Here is a 16,491-nt window from a genome sequence, read left to right on the forward strand (position 1 = left end):
AAGATAGTTATTAGGATAAAAGTGAATACAGGATGGTCAGGTAGGAGAGTGCTATGATCTTGTTCCTGAGAGGAAGAACACGAGGTGTGGATGTTGTTGTAAACCATTTGTCAGGATGGGGGCATAGACGGATTAATGTGTTTTAGGACGGGATAGAGGAAGACACACAACATGGGATAGGAAGGGATAAGGAACATATGTTGTTTTCACAACGTGACTATGGAAACGCTTACCCCCACCCATTCTGGTATAATTATTGAATGTATCTTCAACTGCCTTAGAGATTTGTCGCTGTTTACATTGCTAGTGTGAATCCTCTCTCCTTGCAAGTTTTAATAAACAGCTACTGTGTGCTTGAGATTTGCCTATGTCTTGCCTATGACTGTTCTACTGGATGGACCTTTTCCATCACAATATTCCTAACTCATGTAGGTTTTCATGGAAAACAAGGGAATTTTTAAGTGACCCCAAACTTCTGAATTGTAGTGTATATCTAATGGAATTATGATTTAACATTCCTCAGAAAGGTATTGAGATATTCAGAACAATGAAGATCATTAGGCATTAGGATCATGTGCATGCATTACTGTCAGGTCCTGGCTATGCCCCTAGCCATCTCTGCGCTGGTCTGCAATAGTCAGGACTTGGCACAGGAGAGGCCTCTAGGCATTGTTTTCCCCAATTAGAGGCAGCTGTACATCATTGTCTCTAATTGGGGATCCTATTTAGTTCAGCCTTTTGCCACTGTGTGATTTATTGCTTATGCCTTGTGCAGTTAAATTGTACCATATCCTTTGTTCATTGTTTTGTAAGCTTAAATTAAGGCAATGTTGTGCTACTGCTCTGTGCCCTGCCTACTCAAATGTATGTTTATTTTAATGTTTTACTAAACTTACGAGGGTCCTTAAAAATGATATAAATTAACTTGACATTCCAAAACATTTAATGGTCAGAAAAAATGTACTGTATTGGAACAAATAAATATTTCTTTATCAAGTAACATAAATGCATTTATTCATTCTAAAATTATATATTTGAGGTTCACCACAGGTGAGGGCTGTTAGGCTGTCTCTCTATTTTTTTCTTGTGTTGTAGGTGCCCAGTCAGTGAGTTTAGTTTTCATGGACATGGCTGGAGCAGTTCTAATTTGTGGCACATACTGGCATTTCCATGTTGTTATGGACATTGCTAGTGGGGAGGTTTAGATGGGAGAGTTATTACTGAAAGAGCATTTTGCCAGAGTTGAACTCATCCTGCAAGTGCAACCATATGCAGCTCCCACCACTTATAATTTCCTTTAAGTATTTAATACAGTGCATTCATCTTGGCTAGATGAGACAAGCATATATCACAGTCAAATATACAGAATTATACATCAAAAATGTACAAGCATTTTTAGTTTCCATAATCCTAGGTAATTTAAATGCATATAAAGGGTTAATGGAACAAACTATTTGCACCAGAGCTGACGCACATTGAAGTGGTAGACCGGTGCTAGCCAATCGAAATGAAAGAGCAACAGTGGATAAGCCTTAACTGCTATTTTTATCCCTAACACTAGTCTGGCAGCCTTTCCTTCCGGCCTATGCCATCACAATGTCATACAGCACATCAGAATACCAACAGTAGAACTTGGGTCATGCAGGTTTAAATTCAATACTTACAGGATCTGCATTCATATGCTTCAGTATCCAGAAATTGTCTTTAAGATATTGTTCTTAAAGACAATTGAAGAAGGTGCCACAGCCTTCTTCACTGTAGTCTTATTGTAAATTAGTGACCAAGCGGATGGTGTTGTAATGAACACCATGTAATTTGTTAACGTTACTTTTAGTGCCATCTCTTTAAATTACACCACCAAAGTCTACACTTCAAAAGACTATGTTTTGCAGCAAGGTTGAAGGAAAGATTTTGGGGAAACAAACAAACCGATTCTAGTTATCGGCAGAAGGTGTGGCTCTGCAAAGAGATTGAGTGGTCTAACTATTTATGAACGTCAGCGTTGCTGCGGTATATGTATGGCCTGCTCTGAAGCCTGACTTTACCGTTGGGCTTAGAATGATGGGTTATGTTTTTGTTTACTAGATGTTAAAACATTTGAGCAGGGAACGGCTGGTAACAGTTTAAGTCTAGTTTGTTGCCACATTTGGAAAGTGGGATGACTGTTACAGCTTTTCAAATCCTGGGAAAGTTCAGAATTTAGTTACACTTCATTTTGAGTCCCAATTTCCATCTGTAGATGTTCTATACAGATGTCATTCATCAAATTCCAGTTCCAAGAGGGCGGTCCGCGACATGGCATGCCTAGTTATAGTACAGTATACTGCGGCACGTTACAGTGCCAAAATTGACAAAATCCTTAAATAATAAATAAGAAAGGCCACTAGGGGGCATTTGTGAGAACGTCGACACTCGCCGAGAACTGCTGTTATTGAAACGTTTACTGCTTTTATTTCAAGACTAGTATCTGCATTTATATGGTTATAATAAAATATTCAAATCAGCGGAACATTATCTGCTTTAATCCTGTTCATGGATTGATATGTTGCGGTGTTTAATTCCATAAACTCTCAACTGTCATGCAGCCTCAAACATTCCTGAATCGTAATTTAGACGTCAGATTTTATTTAAATAAAGTAGCCTACACTAATACAATGTTTTTTCCCACCACATTTCTTTGATAAAGTACAATATGCCACAGAATATATAGTTCAAGTATATAACAGTGCGTTTACATGAAGGAAGTTTTGGTTGTTAAATGGGCACGTTCAACCCATCATCGTTTCATGAATATCTTCAGAGGTGAATGACGATTGTTTTTCCCCCTAATTATTTAATAAAATGTTGTTTGAAAAGAACATGTATTTTGATTATTTACAATGGACTAAAGTCGCCAAATTACTGTTAATTACCCAACATTAAACAAAGAGAGCCAGGTGAGACAAATCACCCGTTACGAGACTTGTCCTATCACATGCCTAATTGGTTATTAACAATAGAACCGCCAGGGCTTTTCGATGAATTATATGAAGAAGAAATTTGTTGGTTTTTATTGGAGGTCTCATTAGAAAAAAATGACTATTTCAAAGGACACAGGCTATAGAATTTCATATATATTTTTAATAAGGTTCGAAATATCTATAAAATGAAAATCCACCATATTTAAATTCTTAGGGCAATGTATTATAAAGTAAAATACATGGATACATTTGACAGATTAATTTGTATTTAAACAAATGTAAATTTTAGGAAAGGTGCATTTTTTCCAGCTACTGGGGTAAAATGCCCCCCCCCCACCTCGAAGGTGTAAGTTGCACACCTCTGACACTGCTCGCATCATATCCAGACCCTACTGATAACGGAGTAGAGTTCATTACAAAACAAGCATTCTTCTTTTAAGGTGTTCATGGTATTGGAACCTGGAACTACTTTTTTCAGAGGTACCACAGCCTTTTTTAGTCTCATAGATGTATTTCTCCTTTTGCTTTATTCTTTCTCTCTTAAGTTTTCTGCCTTTCTCTCCAGGGAACCTCTTGTGGGGTGAAGCTGTCAGGTCTGAAGCTGACTCAGCTTTTTGTTCCTAGGCCTTGGCTCCTAAATCCTTGGCCTGGGGGAAATCACAAACTGGGGGCTAGCTAGCTATGCGAGAATATGGTAGTGCCAATTGGGCATCGTTTAAATGCCACGGCCTACCTGAGCATTGTTTCTAACCATGTCCATCCCTTTATGACCACCATGTACCCATCCTCTGATGGCTACTTCCAGCAGGATAATGCACCATGTCACAAAGCTCGAATCATTGCAAATTGGGTTTCTTGAACATGACAATGAGTTCACTATACTGAAATGGCCCCCACAGTCACCAGATCTCAACCCAATCCACATCTTTGGGATGTGGTGGAACGGGAGCTTCGTGCCCTGGATGTGACAATCCATCTTCCTCTTGATCAAATTCCAGAGGTTTTCAATGGTGTTCAGGTCTGGAGATTGGGCTGGATATGACAGGTTCTTGATCTGGTGGTCCTCCTTCCACACCTTGATTGACCTGGCTGTGTGGCATGGAAAATTGTCCTGCTGGAAAAAACAATTCTCAGAGTTTGGGATCATTGTCAGAGCAGAAGGAAGCAGGTGTTCATCCAGGATAACCTTGTACTTGGCTTGATTCATGCATCCTTCACAAAGCCAAATCTGCCCCATTCCAGCCTTGCTGAAGCATCCCAAGATCATCACCGATCCTCCACTAAATTTCACAGTGGGTGTGAGACACTGTGGCTTGTAGGCCTCTCCAAGTCTGTGTAACCATTAGATGACCAGGTGTTGGGCAAAGCTGAAAATTTGACTCTTCAGAGAAGATGACCTTACTCCATTCCTCTACAGTCCAATCCTTATGGTCTTTTGCAAATATCAGCCTGGCTCTTCTTTGCTTCTCATTGATGAAGGGCTTTTTTCTAGCTTTGCATGACAAGCTTTAGCCCTGCCCCTAGGAGTTTGTTTCCAACCGTCCTCACCATGCACTTCACCCCAGCTGCTGTTTACCATTCTTTTTCTAGGTCACTTGATGTAATCCTACGGTTGTTGAGAGACATTTGAATGAGTTGACGGTCATCTCGGTCAGTGGACTGTTGTTTTCGCCCTCTGCCAGTATGTAGCTATGTTGTTCCCAATGTCTGTTGCTTGACCTTGTTCTTATGAACTGTCGTCTTTGAAATTTTCAGGATGGAAGCAACGTGACGCTCCCTGTATCCCTCTGCCAGTAAAGCCAGAATTTAACCCTTCTTTTCCTCACTCAAAGCTTTTCTTTTCAACTCTTTTGTCATGCTGAATAGTTATTTTTTTAATTCAAATTACATTTGAGGTACTGCTTGCACTGTTTTTACTATCCAGCTGGTCCTATTGCAAGCGGATATTAATGACCCCAGCAGTGGTTTTTATACTTTTCCTCGTTAAATTAGATTTGGTTCAGGTAATCACCTAATCAGTACCTCATTAAGTAAAATGAGGTGTGCCTGTGTTGGAATTTAACAGACACTGGAATGGAATGGCTGCCATACATGTAGATATGGTCTCTTAATTTTTACCAGAGCTGTATATTTTTCTGTTAGCGTGAAGAAATTTGATTTGGCTAGCATGTCAATAATGATAATTTTTCTAAATTTCAGGGGAAATATTAATATTTTCAGGTTGTTGGTTAGTGATGTAGCAAATAAATATGACCCCCTATTATGCGCCACTGTCCCCCATTATTGGCCACCTTACTACACTGAACAACATTATAAACGCAACACTTTTGTTTTTGCCCCCATTTATCATGAGCTGAACTCAAAGATCTAAGACTTTCTCTAAGTACACAAAAGGCCTATTTCTCTCAAATATTGTTCACAAATCTGTCTAAATCTGTGTTAGTGAGCACTTCTCCTTTGCAGAGATAATCCATCCAATTTACAGGTGTGGCATATCAAGATGCTGATTAGATAGCATAATTACATTGTAATTGCTTTTTATTTGTATTACAAATGACTGATCGTAGTCTTCTCTTAATTGTCTACTATAAAGTGGAAGCTAGCTTTCTTGCCTTCCAGTAAAAAAAGTATAAAAGGCCGATCACTTTGATATTACATGACGTATTACAAGTCAAATGTCACGAATTGCAACTTGTCTAAAACAATATAATTTCAAAAAAAATATTTAACCTCCATACATTTGTGGCTAGCTGAAAGCGTATACTGAATAGCGAAACATAACGTTCCCTTCTAGTGCACTTACATTTTGAACTTGAAAGGATTTACTTCTCCCACCACTAGAAACGGCCATTAATGGGGGTGGCGGATAGTAGGGAGACTAAGTACTATTTACAGAAAAGAGAGATGAGCGAGTTACGTTCAAAGCATCAGACTCAACCGATCATGCTGCCAAATTTACACAATTCTATATAATTTCCACACAATTTGTAAGGAGTTTAAGATGTGATGGTTGACGGAAAAAAGAAATCACAGAGAAAATATATTGACTGATATATTGATTTATTTAGTGGGGGCTAATTAATATTAAATAGGCCGAGCAACGTCTCTAGGTCTATACAAATGGACAAACCTCGAAACTCACAAACTGAAAACCTTTAGAAACTATTTCACTGGCGGGGCAGGCGTTAATCTGTACCCAGGCACTACACTGAATGATATTAATGGATGAATGTGTGATACTCCAGTGAGGTCTGTGCCAAGTTCATGTCCCCGTGCACGCCACCTGTCATCCGGTTCCAGGAATCCTAACCTTCCACTCCACCTGAATGCAGCACTCTTCTCGCCTCACAATCACCTGAATACTTCATTAGCTGTTGGCTGTTCTTTTGTTTGTCACAGTTAGTGATGGGCAACTGAGGCTTTCTGAAGCGTTTGATGCGTTCATCAAAATGGTTTGAAAATCTGTTCGATTTCTCAAGGCTTTGAAACTCACTGCACAGTCGTGTCACCTGTTGATCAGGAATAAATATCCAATGTTTATTGATCATATGGACGCCTTTTCCACATTATCCAGCATTACTTTGTAGCACAGTAATTTGGCATGCCAGTGTTGTTCTTGCCTTTCCAGCTAGTATTTTTCAACTCTGCATCCGTTCTAATGTTTTGTATTAATAATGTCATGAGATACACAAAATAAAACAAATTATTTAAACAACAATAAACAGTATCGCTTGCCCTCAAAAAGTATAACATGATCTGGATTAGATCTGGCACCATAACAAGTAAGAAATTGGGAGTCAGCGACACAACTGCACAATTGCTGGACTAGTAAAGCTAAAACATTTTTTTTTAAATACATTACTAAATATGGTGACCAGTAAAGGTTGTGGTTCAAAAGTCCCAGGCACTGAACCGCACCGAACAACCATAGAAGCCTGCATTTTCCAAAGAGACTTTTAAGAGGTTTTAAACAAGCAGACAGTGAGGACTTTTTGGAAGACACGGGTATAAATCTGTGGAACGCTTCTGAAAATGTGCCCAAATTAAGCCCAGCCGATATGTTTCAACATTTCTTAAAGTGTTAATTAAACAATAGAAGTGTTACTTTTATTGAGTTTACAAACATTGAGTAAAACAAGCTGATATGTTGGTACAACAGTTCTATTATATTGCTTTGTAGTCACTTTGTTAAGGAATTACTTTATGGCTGCATAGATAACAGCACAGCCACATCATAGAAACATACTGTAAGACGTCATACACAAACTACATTTCTGTGCACCTGAATGAATGCTATAATTCAGCACCCTCCATTTAACTTTTGTTGGGACCAAAACACAGTTCAAAAAGAAAGAGCAACGAAGTAGTGTGGGTAAAAATTGTTTAATAATTCACTTATAATAATTTTTCATTATATTACTTGTGCCAAACACTGCCAACAAATTCTTTAAGGTTCCATGTCAACTAAAGCAATTGAAGTGGTAAATGCCCACACATTTCTTTAAAAAAATGTCTCTCAGTATCTGATTTATCAATAGATGATTTTATCTCCTGAATTTTTGGTGTTAACATTTGATAGTTAAAGTTATAGGAGATAAATCAATATAATATATACATTAATATGATTACATGGGATTTAAGTAACTAACAGTAGTGAGTACATACAGTTGGCCCCCACAGTCACCAGATCTCAACCCAATAGAGCATCTTTGGGATGTGGTGGAATGGGAGCTTCGTGCCCTGGATGTGCATCCCACAAATCTCCATCAACTGCAAGATGCTATCCTATCAATATGGGCCAACATTTCTAAAGAATGCTTTCAGCACCTTGTTGAATCAATGCCACGTAGAATTAAGGCAGTTCTGAAGGCGAAAGGGGCTCAAACACAGTATTAGTATGGTTTTCCTAATAATCCTTTAGGTGAGTGTATATGTCTCTTTATGTTGACATGTCCACATGTAACTGTTTGCCTTTGGCCAGGTAATCATTGGAAGTGTGTATTGGTTCACAAATGACTTTCCTGGGTAAATGATGGTGAAAAAGATACTAGACAATTAAATAAGAGCTACCAAAAACCAATCAGCATGGTTCACAACCACCACAGCGTACTTACTACCATGCAGAAGTAAGTAACTATTAAGCTGTGTACGAGTAAGAAACATAAAAGATAGAATCTCGCTAACCATGACCCTCCTGTCAGATTAGGACACACGCTTATAGATCTGATCTGACACTAGTTCATGGTGGCAATGAGCAAACAACATACCGGACAGTTCCGTAGATCGCCGGTAGTGTTTGCTGCCTGCAGCAATTCCCCAAACATGTCGGACCGGAGCCTGTCATTTTTCCCCAATATGCGGTCCACCTGTTGGCTGGGACACAGGAGGGGGAAGATAGTAGTTGTATCCAGCTGCAGTATAAATCACACAGGCCTTATTTAACAGTAACAAGAATTGAAGCTATTGTTCACACATTAGTGTACTGCAATTTAAATAACAATAACAGAAAGAAAGGTTTTGATTTGCTCTTAGCATCAGTCTGTATTGGAGGCTGTTGATTAATGCACTTTTTCATGTAAGCCAAATTTTTATGTGAGATGACCTTGAGTATCATTAATACTCAAGGATGGTATAATTTTTATTATCTGTCGAGAGTACACCAACACCTGATCTAAAAGTTGAAATGGCTTACTACTGTGTTGTTACTACAGGTATGACTATGTAATTTAAACAGTATTTTGAGCAGTGGCCTCCAGTCTGGTTTATCTTAACCAATAGAAATTCTGCATTTTAGGATGTGCTTTTGTATTCACTTAAAATAACTTCTGGTGAATGTTTCTTAAAATGTCTTATTATACAATGTAAAAATCTGAAGTTTTTCATCTTTAATGGTAGTTTCCTGTAGGTACTTACCATAGGGCGGTGGTAGACACATAATGCACTAATTCTGTGAAAGGGAGGGGGTCAGAGGAGGCGCCACAGCTACGACAAACAAACTGTAGGGATAGATTAGCAGGTTAAGCACAAATTGAATCAACAATCTACAATGAAAATTGTAATTGTAAATCAAAATTTGTATGTGTATTGTGTTAGGATTGTGTATATAGTTTATAATTCTGTTTGATTTTTCTTTAACAACACTGTAGTGTACAGTGTATTTGCCATGTCTCCTTTTATTCATGGATGTACAGTATGTACAGTAATAGTGTTTTAAGCTGCACAATAATTGCCAGTGATAGATTTTTCAGAGGATGATTCGGAGCCTGGAAGCTGTTCCAGGTCTGAAGATATAGAAATGTGTCCAGAGATAGCGTAATACTGTTTTTAAGTTTGGATAAATTCAAAACAATACAAATAACAATAACCTCATATTTTAAAAGAATTATCACTCACTTTTTGCTTTCATTCTAGTAATTATGAGTGAGTGGGACAACAGTGAAACCTTTTCATTCTTTTGGCTCTATACTCCAGAAAAAAATCTTTAAAAATAAAACAAATACTATGAGGTTAAATTATACATTCTCAGCTTTTAGTGTATATTAGTTAATTGTTGTATTGTCTTCACAATTTAGAAATTACAAAACTATATATAGGTCCCCTATTTCAGGTCACCGACAATGACCGATTAATATTGTAGCGACCCTTTACAGACTGTTATGTGGGCATGGAACACTGTCCTTGTTATTGTTGCTGTCAGGGTAAAAATTGCACCAGGTGAAGGGTCTGCCCCTGTCATTTACCTGCTGTCGGACAACCATACGCAATGCCTGGAATGTTTGGGGCCGGGCTTTCTTTTGGTTGATGAGTTAATGGTGGGTGGGCCATTTTCTTGGTTAAATTGGCAACGTTGCCATTGCTCTTTCTTCTTACACATGGACTCTAAATCTTGAGTGTTGCTGAATTTCACGGAGTAATTAATTTCAGGCGTGGTTACAGTGACTCTAATAAAACGTTGAGATGGAAAGTAAGGCATTGAACTCTTCCGACTAATTTGTGGATGTTACAGTATAATTTTGAAATGAAGCACTTATGTTTATTATTTGGTCACATATCCTTTAATGCAATTACTGCCTGAAATCTGCAACCTATTGAACCCACTAGATGCTGGGTATCTGGTGTTGGTCTGCTAGGCCTGTACTGCCATCTTAAGGTGTGTTTTGACGTTATGTTTTGTTCTTTTTACCTTTTCATTTGGATTGAATACCATTTTCTAGTACACTCCAAGCTATTTTATGTACTATGAACTGGCCATGCTGTTTCAAAGCTAACTTGTGGTTTGAACTTTGCAGTGTAGCTTCAGTAGTTCTGCCTGTGAATTATTCTGCATATCGTAGTGGCTGACACATCCACACTGTAAATGTTTACTCAAAACATGACTACTGGGGTATTTGGCATCCCTGCTGTAGTTTATATTTCTCCCCTTTACCCCATTTCTAGAGAAAGAAATACATTGAAGTACCTGCTCATAAAGTGTCATGGCAAACTTCTGGTGGGTTATGCAGGACTTCGATGTGCAGGCATCCGTTGTGTCGGAAACAATGTGCAGATGAATCCTCTCCAAAATGTTTTCCTTGGGCACCAAGAATTATTCAAAAGGTTAGGAACTCCTGCTTCAGTTAAATAAATAAAAATGTATGTTCTATTTTTCTACACGTACAAAGCACTCCGCAGCATCATCCATATGGCCCAGTTGGAAACGCTGCTCATCCTTAAAAGTTTCGGCGAGGGCATGGCGTAGGCTGTCAGAAGGCAACGCTCGCTCTCGGCTCTGTTGGAACTGGCTGAAAATACTCTGTAGAATACATTTTTCATAGAGCATTATGGAACTTTTCATAGAGCAAATGGTAAATTGCTTCATTTACCTAGTCATAAAGAGTTTACTGGATCAGATCCAGCTAAGTCCTGGATTGAAAAACCAGTATAACATAACCCAGTATTGGCAAAATCAGTGCAGTAAGATTAGGAGTAAATTCCATATCACACATGCAGTTGACATTAGCTATACACAGCTCATGGGCAAAACGTTGTTCTGGACTGAACATATGCATGCCTGTTGAATCAAGAGCACTTGTTTGATAAAAAATTGTTTTATGTCTCACTCACTTTCACAAGGTTGTAGTAATGACAGTTGCAGCTACTTGTGACATTATGGTTTAGCTCTAATGTGGCCTTTGCCTTTAGATTTTCAAACAATTTACAACAAATTACACTTTTTTTTTAACCCTAAGCCAGGGTCTGTGTAGTCAGCTTTAAAGAAGAATTTTGATATTGGGCTTCTGAGATTAAACACTGTGATATTAGGCAAAAATTTGGGTCAAGAACATTAGAATTTGGCCAACTTGTTGAGAAAACCTCAAAAAATAACCATTACAAAATAATTAATATAGGAAACTGTAAGTCCTTATATCTTCAGAATAAGTAATAGAACAAGGTGGAAGATAATTAATGGATGATAATATAAAGACAAACCTTTAAAGCACAGAAAATGCAGGCATCCCCTAGACAGAAGTGACCAGGAAGCTGTCTCAAACTCCTCCTGAAAATGTCCAACTGCCATAGCACCTGTACATTTAAAACATGAGAATCACAGTATCATATGCATTGATTAGGGGTGTAAGGGTACACATAGTCCATAATATGGTGCATATTGCAGTTTGAGGGGTCACAGTTTTGCACGTTATTGTGCAAAGATGTATTGTCAACAGCTAGCCCATTTATTTGGCAAAAGATGCAACAACAATTCAGGAAGAATATATTGCATACATAAAGATGGCCTAGGCTATAAGAAGATTGCCAAGACCTTGAAACCATACAGCGGTTTAACAGGACAGGTTCCACTCAGAACAAGCCTAGCCATGGTCGACCAAAGAATTTGAGTGCACATGCTCAGCATCGTATTCAGAGGTTGTCTTTGGGAAATAGACGTATGAGTGCTGCCAGCATTGCTGCAGAGGTTGAAGGGGTGGAGGGTCAGCCTGTCAGTGCTCAGACCATATGCTGCACACTGCATCAAATTGGTCTGCATGGCTATCGTCCCAGAAGGAAGCCTCTTCTAAAGATGATGCACAAGAAAGCATGCAAACAGTTTGCTGAAGACAAGCAGACTAAGGACATGGATTACTGAAACCATGTCCTGTGGTCTGATGAGACCAAGATAAACTTATTTGGTACAGATGGTGTCAAGCGTGTGTGGCGGCAACCAGGTGAGGAGTACAAAGACAAGTGTGTCTTGCCTACAGTCAAGCATGGTGGTGGGAGTGTCATGGTCGGGCTGCATGAGTGCTGCCGCCACTGGGGAGCTACAGTTCATTGAGGGAACCATGAATGCCAACATGTACTGTGACATACTGTAGCAGAGCATGATCCCCTCCCTTTAGAGTCTGGTCCGCAGGGCAGTATTCCAACATGATAACAACCCCAAACACACCTCCAAGACGACCACTGCCTTGCTAAAGAAGCTGAGGGTAAAGGTGATGGACTGGCCATGCACGTCTCCAGACCTAAACCCTATTGAGCATATGTGGGGCATCCTCAAATGGAAGGTGGAGGAGCACAAGGTCTCTAACGTCCACCAGCTCCGTGATGTCGTCATGGAGGGGTGGAAGAGGACTCCAGTGGCAACCTGTGAATCTCTGGTGAACTCCATGCCCAAGAGGGTTAAGGCAGTGCTGGAAAATAATGGTGGGCACACAAAATATTGACACTTTGTGACCAATTTGGACAAATTTAACTTAGGGGTGTACTCACTTTTGTTGCCAACAGTCATTAATGGCTGTGTGTTGTGTTATTTTGAGGGGACAGCAATGAGTTTGTGGCATGGGTGTGGTGATGCCGCGTGCCCTGCTCAGACACCGCTTGTGCTGAAGGTCCACAATAGCTGGGAGCTGGGCACCAGTGATGTGCTGGGCGGTTTTCACTACCCGTTAAAGGGCCTTTCGGTCAACCAAGGAGCATCCACCAAACCATACTTTGGCAAGGTTCACCAAAATGCTCTCGATCGTGCAGCTGTAGCAATTAAGGTTGCATGTGCAGTGGCGCTTAGGCTTGCTTGTTAACTTAGTGGTAATGAGATCATGATGTTGGCTACATGTGCTAGTTATAATCAGCTAGATGTTAACTAAATCATACAAGTACATTATTTTCCCAACTGGTCACTGCATTTAGATCAACCATGCTGACTCGATGGCCAATGAAGAACATTTAAGTTACCCGAATAGCCACAGTACCAGTCAGTACATTACCACTAGGTCAAACTGAGGCCAATATTATCCTTCTGTCAACAGATCTGCTAAAGATTCCTGCTGTCACAGGACACCTCATCGCCTCTATCCTTGCCCAACTGTGTAGCTGTCATAGGAGTGTTGAGAGACATACTAATATCAGAATTTAATCAAAGAGAGAATTCTCACAAATAAAAGGGCATTAGGCCTCGGGGTGAGATGTGCTGTGACATGTAGCAATATGTGTGTTAGTATTTATATATTAACATGGTTCAGTACTCACCTGTACAGCACTGTTGAGGAAGCAGCTATTCTGGCCTGGTTCATTCAGTAGGCCTTTGGTGAGAGCCAGAGAGAGCATGCTGCCAGGCTGATAGGACTTAGCCAGACCCCCACCTCCACCACCTCCAGGCTTTTTGAAGAGCTTGGCCCATGCCAAATTAGATACTGCCCCTGGGGAGATTTTAGCAACACACTAACTTTTTTATTCAATACTCTGAATCATAGCTGCAGGAATTAGGGGTGGAGTACTTCAGCCCCCCGTATTCCAAAGTTAATTACCCCAGTTTGAACACCACTGATGCGTGCACATAGGTTATCTATCTGTTGGCAAGACGCACGTTACTACTACCGATGGGAGTGCGTCATCCCTCGTTTTGTCTGTGTACTGCGGGTCAATACTGCCTATGGCCACAATTTCTATATTCCTGTTGAAAATTTAGGGTCACTTAGAAATGTCCTTCTTTTCTAAAGAAAACCAAAGCTAATTGATCATTAGAAAACCCTTTTGCAATTATGTTACCACAGCTGAAAACTGTTGTGCTGATTAAAGAAGCAATAAAACTGGCCTTTAGACTAGTTCAGTATCTTCAACATCAACGTTTATGGGTTTGATTACAGTCTCAAAACGGCCAGAAACAAATAACTTTCTTCTGAAATTCATCATTCTAATTTTGTTCTGAGAAGGGAAGGCTATTCCATACAAACAACTGCAAAGAAACTGGAGATCTCATACAATGTTGTGTATTACTCCCTTGACAGAACAGCGCAAACTGGCTCTAACCAGAATAGAAGTGTGGGACACAACAGAGCAAAAGGACAAATCCTTTAGTGTCTAGTTTGAGAAACAGACGCATCACAGGTCCTCAAATGGCTGGCAGCTTCATCAGTCTCAACATCAAATGGTGAAGAGGTGACTCCGTGATACTTTTAGGCCATTTCATTAAAAACAACAGTATCAACATGGATTGATGATTTTATCCATAATAAACATCTGTTCAATTATGACAATAAAATATACAATATCTGAGAGGATTTTTTTTTTGCAAAGTTCAGAAAGTTGAAACACCTGGCATTTGACTACTTCTGCAAACCCATTTTTACAGCATTATTATCACCGTAAACATCTGCAATTGTCTTGTTATGGATAAAATCAAACTCTCCTGTGTGATTATTTCTACTGTGATCCAGCACATGGATTGTGATGATTACATGACACCTTGCAGGATTCGAAAAAGATACCATATAAAGCAATGATCACGCCTACAGAGTCAATGTGCTCTGGTACACCGGAAGTTCATGAATTTCTATTGGAACATTACACTTGCCTTGCTGCATTGCATTGCAGAGCATTTTGTGTTGCATGTGTAGGATTTATCGTTGACAAAAACGTGTTTTTGCCATGCCTTGATAACTTTGGATGTAATTCACTTTCTGTCAGGCTCCCTAAAGTTTTGCAATGTTATATATACAGTTGTGCTCATAAGTTTGCATACCCTGGCAGAAATTGTGACATTTTGGCATTGATTTAAAAAATACGACTGATCATGTCTTTTATATAAGGATAGTGATCATATGAAGCCATTTAATATCACATATTTGTTTCGCTCCTTTTTAATTCATAATGATAACAGAAATCACCCAAATGGCCCTGGTCAAAATTTTACAAACCCTTGAATGTTTGGCCTTGTTACAGAAACACCCGGTGACAAACAGGTGAAAATGGCAATTAAAGGTGAATTTCCCAAACCTGTAGCTTTTTAAATTTCAATTAGTGTCTGTGTATAAATAGTCAATGAATTTGTTAGCTCTCACTTGGATGCACTGAGTAGGCTTGAGCCAGGGAGTAGAGAAAAAAAAAAGATATATATACAGTGGGGAGAACAAGTATTTGATACATTGCCGATTTTGCAGGTTTTCTGTCATTTAGAGGTCTGTAATTTCTATCATATGTACACATCAACTGTGAGAGACGGAATCTAAAACAAAAATCCAGAAAATCACATTGTATGATTTTTAAATAATTAATTTGCGTTTTATTGCATGACAGAAGTATTTGATCACCTACCAACCAGTAAGAATTCCGGCTCTCACAGACCTGTTAGCTTTTCTTTAAGAAGCCCTCCTGTTCTCCACTCATTACCTGTATTAACTGCACCTGTCTGAACTCGTTAACTGTATAAAAGACACCTGTCCACACACTCAATCAAACAGACTCCAATCTCTCCACAATGGCCAAGACCAGAGAGCTGTGTAAGGACATCAGGGATAAAATTGTAGACCTGCACAAGGCTGGGATGGGCTACAGGACAATAGGCAAGCAGCTTGGTGAGAAGGCAACAGCTGTTGGCGCAATTATTAGAAAATGGAAGAAGTTCAAGATGAGGGTCAATCTCCCTCAGTCTGGGGCTCCATGCAAGATCTCACCTTGTGGGGCATCAATGATCATGAGGAAGGTGAGGGATCAGCCCAGAACTACATGACAGGACTTGGTCAATGACCTGAAGAGAGCTGGGACCACAGTCTCAAAGAAAACCATTAGTAACACACCACGCCGTCATGGATTAAAATCCTGCAGCTCACGCAAGGTCCCCCTGCTCAAGCCAGCGCATGTCCAGGCCCGTCTGAAGTTTGCCAATGAGGAATGGGAGAAGGTCATGTGGTCTGATGAGACAAAAATAGAGCTTTTTGGTCTAAACTCCACTCGCCGTGTTTGGAGGAAGAATAAGAATGAGTACAATCCCAAGAACACCATCCCAACCATTGAAGATGGGCCGTGGCTGGGTCTTCCAGTATGACAACGACCCGAAACACACAGCCAGGGCAACTAAGAAGTGGCTCTGTAAGAGGCATCTCAAGGTCCTGGAGTGGCCTAGCCAGTCTCCAGACCTGAACCCAATAGCAAATCTTTGGAGGGAGCTGAAAGTCCGTATTGCTCAGCGATAGCCCCGAAACCTGAAGGATCTGGAGAAGGTCTGTATGGACCCCCTTTCGCCTTCAGAACTGCCGTAATTCTACGTGGCATTGATTTA

At 39.8% G+C, this 16,491-nt stretch overlaps 1 protein-coding gene across 3 annotated transcripts in view; it reads right to left on the reverse strand.

Annotated features, from left to right (window-relative positions):
- usp53b (ubiquitin specific peptidase 53b) overlaps nt 1-16,491 on the reverse strand; it is an 81,833-nt gene that overhangs the window by 52,178 nt on the left and 13,164 nt on the right. For all 3 annotated transcript variants that reach the window (XM_020043923.3, XM_020043921.3, XM_034291105.1), the window contains exons 3-8: nt 13,464-13,633; nt 11,430-11,522; nt 10,618-10,752; nt 10,420-10,530; nt 8,874-8,956; nt 8,228-8,333 (exon numbers count right to left, since the gene is read on the reverse strand). In XM_020043923.3, coding sequence (XP_019899482.2) covers nt 8,228-8,333; nt 8,874-8,956; nt 10,420-10,530; nt 10,618-10,752; nt 11,430-11,522; nt 13,464-13,633 — 698 coding nt within the window. The remainder of the gene's footprint in view (nt 1-8,227; nt 8,334-8,873; nt 8,957-10,419; nt 10,531-10,617; nt 10,753-11,429; nt 11,523-13,463; nt 13,634-16,491) is intronic.

This window comes from Esox lucius, chromosome 25, assembly GCF_011004845.1.
Source record: "Esox lucius isolate fEsoLuc1 chromosome 25, fEsoLuc1.pri, whole genome shotgun sequence".
Taxonomy (NCBI): domain Eukaryota; kingdom Metazoa; phylum Chordata; class Actinopteri; order Esociformes; family Esocidae; genus Esox; species Esox lucius.